Raw genomic sequence first — 13,397 nt, 5'->3', positions numbered from 1 at the left:
TACTTACCCAAATGCCCGACAGTACAGACCATATAATGCTCTCTGCGCCATACAATGTGATTTTTCATGCTCGCTGTGCCATATTGTTCAACCTGCTGTGCTCCCTGTACTGTACCATGTGATGGGTGTGCTATTATGCCTGTGCCATATAGCCTAGAGCAGTGAAGAACCCCACCACATAGGATGAGTGCTAGAAATGTTGATGAGAAGGGAAGGCACTTCCAGATGATATTGGTGGAGTGGCCTGAATAGGTTCTTACTGATACCTAAGCAGCATCTTGTTGCTTTTTAACTCGGTAAGCTATCTCCCCTCAACTCACCACCAAATTGGCATTTTGCAAGAGAATGGCACAGAAACACAATATACTAGTCAAGAGTCACAACGGATGACAGCAGGAAGATGCAGAAGTCTGCCTCTAGTTTCATTTTAACTGCTATTTAGAAGGATTGATCAACATTTCAAGTGGACTACCTAAGCCCACAGCAATGCCTCAATCTGAACCTTCAAACACCAATGTAATTTTAAACATTCTCAATAACAGCATTTCTTTGAGCTCAATGAGATTGGCATTATGAATGATCTATTTCCATGAATGGTCTTTTTTTTTCCAGAAGTGTCTATTACAATGGAATTCTATTATTTGCAAATGAGTATCACAAATTAGATTGTAGATTTCCAGACTTATTTTGCACAAAGAACCTAAAGCTACTGGACAGAAAAAGGTTTCAGTCTAGATTAGATTAGATTAGATTACTTACAGTGTGGAAACAGTGTCTATTAGTCTGCATTGGACTCGAACTTGGATCCCTTGATGAAAAGCCAACTCTATAATCACTGCATTTTTCATGATGGCACTCCGATGCTAATTACATAAGGATAATCAATTCCAATTTTAATATACACATCCATGACATAGTTTACTTTTTAAAAAAAAACTCTTCAATTATTCAAACTTTATTTTTTCTTCTGAAAGAACAATCGAGGAATTGAAGCCAAATTAAACAATCCATATATCACTGCAAGTTTAATGAGAGTCTTACTTTTAATTCCGTTATGTGCTTTAAAATTGTAAATAAAGGAACTGTCTTCAACATATGAATGGTTGTGTAGGCTTTCATTTTTAAAGCAGAAATATGCATCCTTAAGCTCGCATATCTGTGCTCCAGAATTTGCTGGTGGCGAGCATTTTGTGACAAACATCCAAAATATAACTTCCTTCTCAACTTCAGGCTCCAATTATTTTAGTGCTAGAAATTACTAAAATCAAGAATAGTGCAATGGCAGCAACGTGGTATATTGCAGGAAAAGCAATGAAATAGTGGAAGAAACAGACATAAAAAATAGGGGGTGATCACACTCTGCTTCTCATCCGCAGCCAGGGAAGAAGTAGTGTCCAGCAGTACACTTGAGACTTCCCTAAGTGTCACATGTAAAAGACTTCATTCTCCAGACTGCACATAACATTAAGAATTTAGGTTTCCTTTTTATAAAAGGGAATTTTTGTTTTTGCTATTGGACCACTTTATAAAAAAAGGACATTTCTATTAGATCATTACTATTCTAATGAAGAGAAAATAAATCAGGATCGTTAGAGAATAATGTGAAATTGAGTCAAATTAAATGCAGAAAACAAAATAGAAAAGTAATAAAGATTAAATTGAGAGTGAGAACACAAAGGAAAAGCAAGAGACATTTGAAAGCCTCGAGAGATTCCAGTTTTAATTGTTCTCTTTCTGAGTTTCCAAGGTTGAGTGGCATGTCAAGACTACTAATCACTCCATTTAAAGCATACTTACAATATGCAATAGCTGTCCGAACTTTGACTGACTCGTTTCATTGTATTCACAATGTAAATCCAGGTATTCCTTGAAATTCAGAGGGACTGTAGCAAAAAGATCTGTTTTGCAAGGCCAATGGTGGTGCATATCAAATCATTCTGCAATTTGCAATCACTCACAACACAATGGTATTCTTTTTTCCCCTCAAAAACACAAATTCCTGGGTTGTTTACAACTAAAAGCGGTGTGCTTTGCAAATTCATCCTTATTTTCACAGCAAGTTTTGCTTCAGAGTCCTGCAGAGGCATTTCCAACAGCTTGTCTTCTGTACCTTTCCTCTCAAAGTCCAGTATTACTCTACAGGAACAATTATGTCTTTGAATTGTCTTCACTTTCCCAAATTTGAGAAATCTGGACCTCCACCGCCATAGTTTCCAGAAATGTCAGCCCCACTAAAGTCAAAGCCAGGATGCTGTGCAGGAAGAAAGCATAATCCATTACAGTGATGAAGTTTCCAAATGTTTAGTGATTATTCAAATGAAAACAATCCTCATGGTTTACTCTGTGATGTCTAGAATCCTATTAATTTGTCACAAGGCTTAGCATGCCAAAGAATTTCTAGCAAGATTAAAACATTTCATACAATCCCTACAGTGTGGGGCCATTTGGCTCATTGAGTACACATCGATTCTCCAAAAAGCATCCCACCCAGACCCATCCTAGCCCTGTAACCAAGCATTTCCCATGGCTAAGCCCACCTAGACTGCACATCCCTGGATACTATGGGAAGTTTCGCATGGCCAATCCACCTAACCTGCACATCTTTGGACTGTGGGAGGAAACTGGAGCACCTGGAGGAAAATCACGTAGACACAGGGAGAATGTGCAAACTCCACACAGACGATCGCCCAAGGATGGAATTGAACCCAGGTCCTTGGCAGTGGAGGCAATAGTGCTAATCACTAACACAAACGTGGCTGCCCCACAATCTTCTGCCAAGTTTCAGTTTGACCTCCCCATCTCTCACCTTGCCCATGGTCTTGATATTTTTTCCTGTAATGTTAAGGCAACTGTAACTTCTCTCCTCTTTCACCTTTACACTCTACTGGATAGACAGGGTTATCAAGTAATTTATATCAATGTCTTTGATGCAAGAGCAGAAGTAGGCCTTTCAGCCCATCGAATCTGCCCTGCCGTTCAATGAGATCATGGCCAACCTGATCATCCTTAACTCCATTTTACTGCCTGTTCCTCAAAGTCCTTGATTCCTTACAGATTGAAAATCCATCTCAGCCTTCAATACACTTAATGATCTAGCTCTAACAGCCCTCTTCAGCAAAGATTTCCACAAATTCACTAACCGCAGAGACGAAACTCCTACTCATCTCAGCCTTAAATGGGCAAACCTTTCTTCTGAGATTATGGTCGCTGGCCCTGGGCGCTCTCACAATAGGAAAACAGCCATTTTACATCTATCTGGTCAAGTTCTCTAAGAATCTTGTATGTTTCAATAAAGTCATCTCTCATTCTTCTAAATTCAAAATCAACAGAACATTGCTTTTTTTTCCTGAGAGAACAGCACAAAATTCAAGATGATACACAGATGATGATAAAAGGGAAATAAGATAATGGTTTCTGGTATTTCACTCAAGTGGTCATTCTTTACTTTGAGTGTTATCACTATTACCAGCTCATTAACTCCCGAGAACATTGCAGTCAAGCCAGCAGAGTCAAGTTACAATGCTGACAACTCAAAATGTGCACCTTACACCCACAAAAAGGAATATTACCACTCATCAGTAGACTTGTAGAAAAAACTGCAAAAATTAAGTCATCCTGCACAGACTTCAAGGGCATTGACAGTAATACTGGGCGTGAATAGAGAAATAAAAGTACATGGAATAGTGTAGGCTAGATGGGCTTCAAATTGGTATGACTGGTCAGCGCAACATTGAGGGCCAAAGGGCCTGTACTGCACTGTAATGTTCTATAAAACAAATTACAAAAGTTTGTCTGATATTGAACTACATATACTTATAGCTACTTAGAGGGAAAATTAGCTTTTTGTCATCAGAAGTTTGCGTAATTTCTGGACTGGGTTGCTAACATATTTGCTTTACATCTTATCATTTTTTTTTCAGATCTTGGAACAGATCTACTCTCAATCTGCTGACATTAACCAACAAGTGCCCTTTATTTTATATGGTTCTATTACTCACCTCCCTTTGGAACCTCTCTAGTGTAAGTTTCTTCTGCATTTCATCTTGCAGCAGGGGATCAGCATGATATTGCCCTTCCAGCAATGAGGACCAGCAGTTCCCAGCTTGGCGGTTACTTTTCCTTAGCACAATACTAATCTGTTTCTTATCCTCTGCCAAAAAGCAAAGTCTTGTTAGAGACGGAAACAAATAAGAGATGAAAATATACACTTTTTAGTTGCCCAAATGTTTGTCTGAAAAGAGAGCTTAGGAATAGCACACATTCTTATCATGGAACATTTAAGAATAGAAAAATAAGGTATATGGATTGTGAGGGAAGCATTTTAATTTAAGATTGTTGCCTACCTAGAGTCCACGTTCCTTCATCAGATACAGTAGAATCGAAGAGCTTCCCCTGAAAATTAAGTGACATTTGCCAGTAACAATTTCAACAACTGCACAAAAGTCAAAATTCAACTTCCGAGGTTCTTTGTCTTTAACTTCATTTGGAATATTATGTTCGCCCATGTCTCCAATTCTACTTGACTCAAAAATTTGAGAGTTAAAGGCCCAGTTTAGGGCTTGAAAACAATCCAGCACTTCAGCGCAACATTGGGAGATTCCATCATTGTTACTGGTGCCACTTTTCAGTGGTACACTTCTTTTAAAAAACAAAAAGCAGCCCATGAAACATTTTGTGGCATATAACGAACATGAAATATTCTGTAATTGCAATTTACTTCTTCCTTCACCTATTAGAATTGTTCTCAAAACAGTTTGCATGCAAATACAGTATCTTGTATGTTTATTCAAACTAACAGTTCTTTAAGGTATTTCTGGATTTCTCAGTGCATGTCTAACCAATATAACTCATCATACTCAATTGCTAGCTTGCACAATTACCACAGGTCTAAAACAGATCAGAGCTCAGATCAATGCTGGAATTCCAATGCAAACTTTTCATGAGCAAATATTCCTTCATAACATGAAATGAGGTGAAAAAAATAATTTTCTGATACTTGCCTAAAGAAAGACATTTGTTGAACTTTTTCATCTTGTACTCATCACAATTCAAAAGAATTATTAGATTCCCTACAGTGTGGAAACAGGCACTTCGGCCCAACAAGTCCACACCAACCATCCAAAGAGTAACCCACCCCGACCCATTTCCCTCTCACTAATGCACCTAACACTATGGGCAACTTAACAGGGCCAATTCACCTGCTCCCAGGAGGACCAATTCCACTACCGAACAACTCAAATGACCTCCTTCTTCAAAGACCACAATTTCCCCTCCGACGTGGTCGGCGACGCTCTCCACCGCATCTCCTCCACTTCCCGCACCTCCGCCCTTGATCCCAGCCCCCCTAATCACCACCAGGATAGAAGCCCACTGGTCCTCACCTTCTACCCCACCAACCTCCGGATACATCATATCATCCTGTCATTTCCGCCACCTCTAGACAGACACCACCACCAGGGATATATTTCCCCCTCCACCCCTATCAGCATTCAGGAGGGACCACTCCCTCCGCGACTCCCTCGTCAGGTCCACACCCCCCACCAACCCAACCTCCACTCCTGGCACCTTCCCCTGCAACCGCAAGAAGAGCAAAACTTGTGCCCACACCTCCCCCCTCACCTTCCTCCAAGGCCTCAATGGATCCTTCCATATCCGTCGCAAATTCACCTGCGCCTCCACACACATCATTTACTGTATCCGCTGCACTCGATGTGGTCTCCACTACATTGGGGAGACAGGCCGCCTACTTGCGGAACGTTTCAGAGAACACCTCTGGGACACCCGCACCAACCAACCCAACCGCCCCGTGGCTGAACACTTTAACTCCCCCTCCCACTCTGCCAATGACGTGCAGGTCCTTGGCTTCCTCCATCGCCAGACCCTGGCCACACGACACATGGAGGAAGAGTGCCTCATCTTCCGCCTAGGAACCCTCCAACCACACGGGATGAATGTAGATTTCTCCAGCTTCCTCATTTCCCTTTTCCCCACCTTATCTCAGTCCCAACCCTCGGATTCAGCACTGCCCTCTTGACCTGCAATATTCTTCCCGAACTCTCCGTCCCCACCCCCTCTCCGGCCAATCACTCTCACCTCCTTCCACCTATCGTATTCCCAGCATCCCTCCCCAAATTCCATCCCCCCCTACCTTTTATCTCAGCCCGCTTGGCACCTAGCCTCATTCCTGAAGAAGGGCTTATGCCCGAAATGTCGATTCTCCTGCTCCTCGGATGCTGCCTGGCCTGCTGTGTTTTTCCAGCACCACACTTTTCAACTCTGATACTCCAGCATCGCCAGTCCTCACTTTCTCCTACATAGCCAATTCACCTGACCTGCACATCTTTGGACTGTGGGAGGAAACCGGAGCACCCGGAGGAAACCCACGCAGACTGGGGGAAGAATGTGCAAACTCCACACAGACAGTCGTCTGAGGCTGGAATCGAACCTGGGACCCTGGTGCTGTGAGGCAGCAGTGTTAACCACTGAGCCACTGTGCCACCAATTAAAGAATACCAATTAAAAGAAGAGATCAACATTTATATTGCACAAGAGAAGGCTGGCAAGTGGACTCCAATTGGTTAACAGAATATACCTGTTACTAGTGATCAACAGTCAACTTCCATGCTTTGTTTAAATATAGTATTGTAATAGAAGAGAAGATTTAAAAATACATAGCATGCATCTCAGAACCTCCACAGAAAAGCTAGAAAAATTTCCTTTAACGTTTTGATAGTCTTGTCCTGTTCGAATATCCAGTTATCAATTCAATGCGTCTCAGGTAATTTTACCTCATGTGTGTGGCTGGAAGCTGTGATGACAGATCTGTTATCAGAATAATGAAGATAAACTTCTTTAAACCAAGTATACAACTATATTCGTTTGATCAAGTGCATCATCTAAGTTAGATTTGAAACGGAAGAAACATGACAGACAAAGGATCTTTACCTTCAATATCTCTTGCCCCTTAACAGACAATGCTATATCTTTACTCCCCAGGCTACATTTGATTTCTTTTGCAGATGTTCCAACTGGAACATGGACATCAATGAAAATTTCTTCCATGGTCTGATACCATTCACCCCATGGGGTCTTGCAACGAACAGTCCCACTTCTTTCATCAAAATGAACTGACATGGCTAAATAAGTGAAAAAATTATCACATTACAAACAAGGATAAAATTATATTGAACAATGACAAATGTTAAAGTAAGGTAACCAGAAAATTTTGCAGAAACCAACTAATCCTAGTTATGTAACTTTAGAATGGCTATTTCCTTATATTTATTGAAATTATTCATTATTAGCAAGTTTTGGAAGACTTGTAGCTAAGGTTGATGTTCTGGATGTAGGTTTGCTTTCAGACGTTTTGTCACTATACTAGATAACATCATCAGTGAGCCTTGGGATGAAGCATTGATGGTATGGCCCGCTTTCGATTTGTGTGTCCAGGTTTCCTTGGGTTAGTGACATCATTTGCTGTAGTGATGTCATTTCCTGTTCTTTTACTGAGTGGGTGGTAAATGGGATCCAAGTCAATGCGTTGCCGATACGAGTTCTCGTTGGAATCCCATGCTTTTAGGAATTCTCGTGTATGTCTCTGGCTTGTCCTAGGATGGATGCTTTGTGTCAGTCGAAGTGGTGTCCTTCCTCATCTGTATGTAAGGATACTAGTGAGAGTGGATCATGTCATTTTGTGGCTAGTTGATGTTAGTGTATCCTAATGGCTAGTTTTCTGCCTGTTTGTACAATGTAGTGTTTGTTATAGTTCTTGCAAGGTATTTTGTAAATATAAAATACTCTTATTAGCATAAAATTCACTAAAGAGGAGGAAAACAACAACAAACTGCCATTCCTAGTCACAGTAGAGCGAACAGTCAATGGGGAACTTCAAACCAGCGTCTACAGGAAAACACCACATATGGACCAAATACTGAACTACAGAAACAATCATTCCAAACACCCACAAACAAAGCTGCATTAGAATATTATTTCAACAAGCTACCACACACTGCAGCACAGAGGAACTACGAAGAGCAGAGGAAAATCACTGATACGGTGTATTCAAGAGGAATGGGTACCCAATGAACATAGTCCGCCGATTTCTCAGCAACAAACCCAAACAAGCAGACAAAACACGTCCAGAAACCTTAACCACTCTCCTCTAAATCAAAGACATCTCGGAAATGACTGCCAGACTACAAAGACCCCTTGGCATCATAGTAGCCCACAGACCCACTAATACAGCAGCTAATGAACTTGAAAGACCCCATACAGACAACAAGCAAAACCAATGTCATTCACAAGATACTTTGCAAGAACTGGAACAAACACTACATTGCACAAACAGGCAGAAAACTCACCACAAAAATACATGACCCACTCTCACTAGTATCCTTATATACAGATAAGGAAGGACACCACTTTGACTGGGCCAACACTTCCATTCTAGGACAAGCCAAGCAGAGGCACAAGAATTCCTAGAAGGATGGCATTCCAACTGGAACTTTGTCAACAAACACAGTGACTTGAATCCCACTTACCACCATCTAAAAAAAAATCAGAAATGACATCATCACAGGAAATGATATCACCAACCCAAAGAAACCTAAACATTTAAATAGAAAGCGGGCCATATCACCAGTGCTTCACCCAGATGATGTTACCTAGTATGGTGATGAAACATCTGAAAATGAACCTTCCAAATCAGCGAACAATCCTACATCCATTATTCATTATTATTCAACATTAAACATATTTATAATATGGGAACTGTTCCTTTATCAGTTTTAGCACAGAAATGAAGATCATACTGGATATTATTTTGTTACACTCTATAGCCATTCCTCAACTATTTATTTGCTGCAGGAAATAAGATTCAACCATGACACATATAAACAACAATGATGGATGGGTAAAAATCCTCTCGCCTATCCAACCTGTTCCATATCTTGGGAGGTTTTTCCATATAAATTAGTAAAGCATCAAGACAAGTTCCAGGTCCCCATCCTGCCCCAGGACATGGATGGGAAGAGTGGAAGCAAGAAGTAGTCACAGCTCATGATTTCTGTGGATGCAGTCTACTCCTTAACTGAGGCATGTCGGACATCCAATTCATGGGTACGGGATTGACGTGAAAAGTGGGATAGATTGAAAAGACACTGGGGTAGCCATTGCTGAGGCAGTCATTGAAGGAGGAGATGCAGGAAACAGAGAGGAAGATATCAAACAGAGAAGTAGAAAATTTGTTGTTGTTATCTTGTTGTTATCCCACATTGGTGGAATGGAAACTGATTAGTTGATTTAATTGATAAGGCTTACTGACCAGTTATTTGGCAGTTTGGTGGCTACATGCATGAAATCTATGACATCCTATACTTTGGAGAATTCAGTGATGGATATCCAGCCCTTTGCACCTATGAGGACCCCATCTGTTTGAAGATGAATGAAAATATCAGTGGCCTGCAAGATGTGCTGTTGCTAGCAATCCCCCACAAATGTCCGCAGATAATTCTTAGAAGTAGTGAGTGGCAAAGTCATTAAACAGCACAGTAAATTTGACAGCTAGTGGCTGAGATGTTAGCTGATTGGCGATACGTGTATGAAACTCAGTGACAATCTGAATTGAATTGAACTGAATTGAATTTATTGTCACATGTACAGAGACACAGTGAAAAGCTTTGTCTTGTGAGCAACACAGGCAGATCACAGAGTTAAGTAGCATAGATAGTAAACAATAGGTAAGAGCAGCAAAACAAAAATGCAAGTACAGGCGAATGTTAAGAGTTTGTGAGTCCATTCAGTATTCTAACAACAGTAGGGTAGAAACTGTTTCGAAACCAGCTGGTGCATATGTTCAGGCTTCTGTACCTTCTCCCCAATGGTAGAGTTGTAGAAAAGCATTGCCAGGGTGGGATGGTCTTTGATAATGCTGGTGGCCCATCCTTGACAGCGGGGCTGGTAGATGGATTCTACAGATGGGAGGTTGGCCTTTGTGATTGTCTGGGCTGAGTTCACCACTCTCTGCAATCGTCTCTGATCTGGAATGGTACAGTTGCCACAGCAGGTAGTGATACATCCAGACAGAACACACTCAATGATGCACCTATAAAAGTTGGCAAGGGTATTCACCGTCATGCCAAATTTTCTCAGCTGCCTGAGGAAGAAGAGACATTGTTGGGCCTTTGTAACCAGTATGTCCACATGAAGAGTCCAAGAAATCTTGTTGTTGATGATCACTCCCAGATGCTTAGCACTCTACACTCGTTCCACTTCTGTGCTGTTAATGTGTAGGGGGCCATGAGTAACATCCCAACGAAAGTCAATAATAAGTTCCTTGGGAGCTTGGTTGTTCTCAGTGCACATTTTTCCAGATCTTTCACCTCCTGTCTGTAGTCTGTTTTGTCACCATTTGAGATTCGAACAACTACGGGGATGTCATTAGCAAACTTGTAAATGGCAATAGTCTGGTATTTGGTGACCCAGTCATGGGTATAACAGTGAATACAGTAGGAGGCTGTGTGCACCCCGTGGGGGGGCAGGGGGGGCTCCAGTGTTGAGTGTTAGTGAGAACAAAATATTGTCCCCAGCCTTCACTCTTTGGGGCCTGTGGGTCAGGACACTGGGGTTCCAGTTGCAGAGAGTGGGGGTTTAGTCTGAGATCACTAAGTTTCATAATCAGTCTCGAGGGGTTAACAGTGTTGAAGACTGAACTGTCGTCAATGAGTAGGATACTTATGTAGCTGTACTTGGTTCAAGATGTCCTAGAGAGGAGTGAAGGGCAAATGATATGGCATTTGACGTGGTTCTGTTGGTCCGAGAGGCACATTGGAGTGGGTCAAGAGTAGTGGGGAGGCTGGAGTTGATTAATGCTATGGCCAGCTTTTCAAAGCACTTCATGACCACTGAAGTTAGGACCACTGGTCGATAGTCATTGAGACATGGCTGCATAGGCACAGGGATGATGTTGGTCCTCTTGAAATAGGCAGAGACAGTGGCCTGCTGCAGGGAGAGGTTGAAGATGTCCGAGAAGACCTCTGCCAATTGATTTGCGCTTGCTCTGAGTGCACTGCCTGGTACTCCACCTGGTTCCATTGCTTTCCTTGGATTCATACGAAGGAAAATTGATCTGACCTCTGATGCAGTGACTTTTGGGATAGGTGTTACCTCTCCGCCAAAATCCTGCTCAAAGCGAGCATAGTAGGCATTAAGATGATCTGGGAGGGATGTGTCATCGTCTACTATATTGCAGTTTCTTTTTAGAACCTGTGATGTCATTCAGTCATTGCCATAGTCGCCGGGTGTCTGTCTGGGTCTCTAGTTTGGATCGGTATTGGTCCTTGGCTATCTTAATGGCTCTGTGAAGGTCATACTTGAATTCCTTATAGTTGAATGGGTCTTCCTATCTGAAGGCCTCACAGCTGGTTTTTAGCAGGTTGTCTATGTCCTGATTCATCCAGGATTGCCTGCAGGGGAACACCTGGACTGACTTCCTCAGTATGTAGTCCTCTACACACTCGCTGATAAAAACTGTGACGGTGGTGGCGTACTCGTCCAAGGTACCTGCGGACTGTTTGAACATGTTCCAATCAGCTGATTCCAGACAGCACCGGAGTTGATTCTCTGCCTTCTCCAACCAGCACTGGACCTGTATCCCTCAGGGGTTCTCCTCTTTGAGCTTTTGCCTGTCAGCCGGGAGAAGAAACACAGCATTGTGGTCGGAGTTCCCAAAATGAGGGCAAGGGATGGAGCGGTAGGCATCTTTTGGATATGCAGAGTTTTCCGTGGCTCTGGTTCTCTAATGTGTCTTGGCAGCCCAGTCTTCACCAGTACACTAAGCTGAGGATATGGTCTCTCATCTTCCTGCCCCTCTTCTCTCACCTATGCTGCTGAAGATGTTGTTCTTCATTGTCCCAATATCTCAGAATTATGCTCCCAATGCCAGCTGGTGTCTTTGATATGCTTAGCTGGTGTCTTAGATATGCTTAGCTGCACTCACAATAATGTCTGAAACTTTTCTTTTATGTCTTCATGATGCCAGATTTACAGAATAAATGGCACCTCAGTACTAAAGGCTACGTGCATCTTGTAACCTTGCTGCCTTCTTTAGGTACGTTTCAGTTAATTGTATCACTATGACTTCATCCCTGTGATACCTCTACCATCATGCTCTTTGTTGAGAGGATAATTAGCAGCAGGAGGGGCAGCAATGGAACACCAGCTCCTGGTGCTCATTTTCACCTCACCTTCCTCCATGTCCAGCCATTTTTGGACATAAAATTCCAGCCCTTGACTCGCACAACATGTACACTTGCTACCCCACTCAGAACAAAATATGTAGTATGCTGAGAAGAGACAAAAACAAAGATGCCAGGTGGAGTGGAAGAAGGGATTGAAAATGATTCTACCTCACCTGATCTTTTGATGTGTACCTCTGGACTATGGGAGGAAACCATACAGATATGGGAGAACTCCAAACAGATAGTCACCCAAGGCTAGATTCAAACCTGGGTCTGAGGCAGCAGTGCTAACCACTGAGTGCTTAGTAGTGCTAACCCTGGAGAAAATTCTGGCCCAGAATCCCAAGCAGTACTTATAGTCACAAGAGATTTTAAGATAACCAAAAGAGCCTCTTTGGCCCATCATGCCCACCACAGTCACCAGCATTGATCTACTCGAACACCATTGTCCATCAAATCGCCAAAACCCAGGTGTGGTGTTTCATGTGATCATCTAAATCCTTCTGAAGTGTCTTAACTGGTGCCATCACTACCACACTTTTAGGAAGTGAGTTCCAGATACCCTCTACATTTTTTTTTGCCCCCTTCTAAACTTCCTGTTCCGTCCCTTAATAGTATAACCCTGGATCTTGATCCCTTTAAGGAGATAAGGCTTCTGCCCAGCTGTGCCCCTCATAACTTTGTGTCCCTCAATCAGGTATTTTTTAAGGCCTTACCTTCTATAATATTAACACATTGATACTATTAAAATTGTATCAAGTTAACTTCATCATCTGGTCAACATTCCATCCTTGAATTGATTTGAGCTGCACAGAGCAGCCACAAATCCTTCTTTCACTTCACATTTGAGACTCTCTCAGGCTCCTCGTGCAGCACAAAGTCACCTCCCTTTGCAGAGATGGACAGTTTTACGACACTGTCACAAAATCTAGACACGGACACCCACACACACACTCTCCCTCCCAGAACAAGCACACCAAAGCTGATAATAAATATCCAGTAACCATTCAAATTACTGTATTTGTAAATAAAGAGGACTTTACCGGCGAGTTTGTCGCTGGTTTGTGGGGTAGAGGGAACTTACGGACAGGAAGAGGTGAGCCGGGGAAGGTTAGAGGGGATGGACGTTGCGCGGTGTATTCCGGGAACTGTAGGCATGGC

The 13,397-nt window shown here is 42.3% G+C and overlaps 1 protein-coding gene across 2 annotated transcripts; it reads right to left on the bottom strand.

The window, feature by feature from the left end:
* Positions 1–1,693: 1,693 nt before the first annotated feature.
* On the bottom strand, positions 1,694–13,363 carry nudcd2 (NudC domain containing 2). 2 transcript variants are annotated; one of them, XM_072590476.1, is made up of 5 exons: positions 13,280–13,363; positions 6,946–7,136; positions 4,344–4,392; positions 3,999–4,150; positions 1,694–2,251 (listed from the first exon to the last, which is right to left on the bottom strand). In XM_072590476.1, the coding sequence occupies exons 2-5, from the start codon at positions 7,132–7,134 to the stop codon at positions 2,168–2,170; spliced, it is 474 nt and encodes a 157-aa protein (XP_072446577.1). In that variant the 5' UTR covers positions 7,135–7,136; positions 13,280–13,363; the 3' UTR covers positions 1,694–2,167. The 2 variants fall into 2 exon arrangements, with proteins under 2 accessions (XP_072446577.1, XP_072446576.1); XM_072590475.1 differs by lacking the exon at positions 13,280–13,363 and adding an exon at positions 12,953–13,214.
* Positions 13,364–13,397: the final 34 nt, after the last annotated feature.

The sequence above is a fragment of the Chiloscyllium punctatum genome, chromosome 20 (genome assembly GCF_047496795.1).
Source record: "Chiloscyllium punctatum isolate Juve2018m chromosome 20, sChiPun1.3, whole genome shotgun sequence".
In the NCBI taxonomy this organism is placed as follows: domain Eukaryota; kingdom Metazoa; phylum Chordata; class Chondrichthyes; order Orectolobiformes; family Hemiscylliidae; genus Chiloscyllium; species Chiloscyllium punctatum.
Note: the sequence above shows the minus strand (reverse complement) of the source record. Positions and strands in the feature narration are given on the sequence as shown.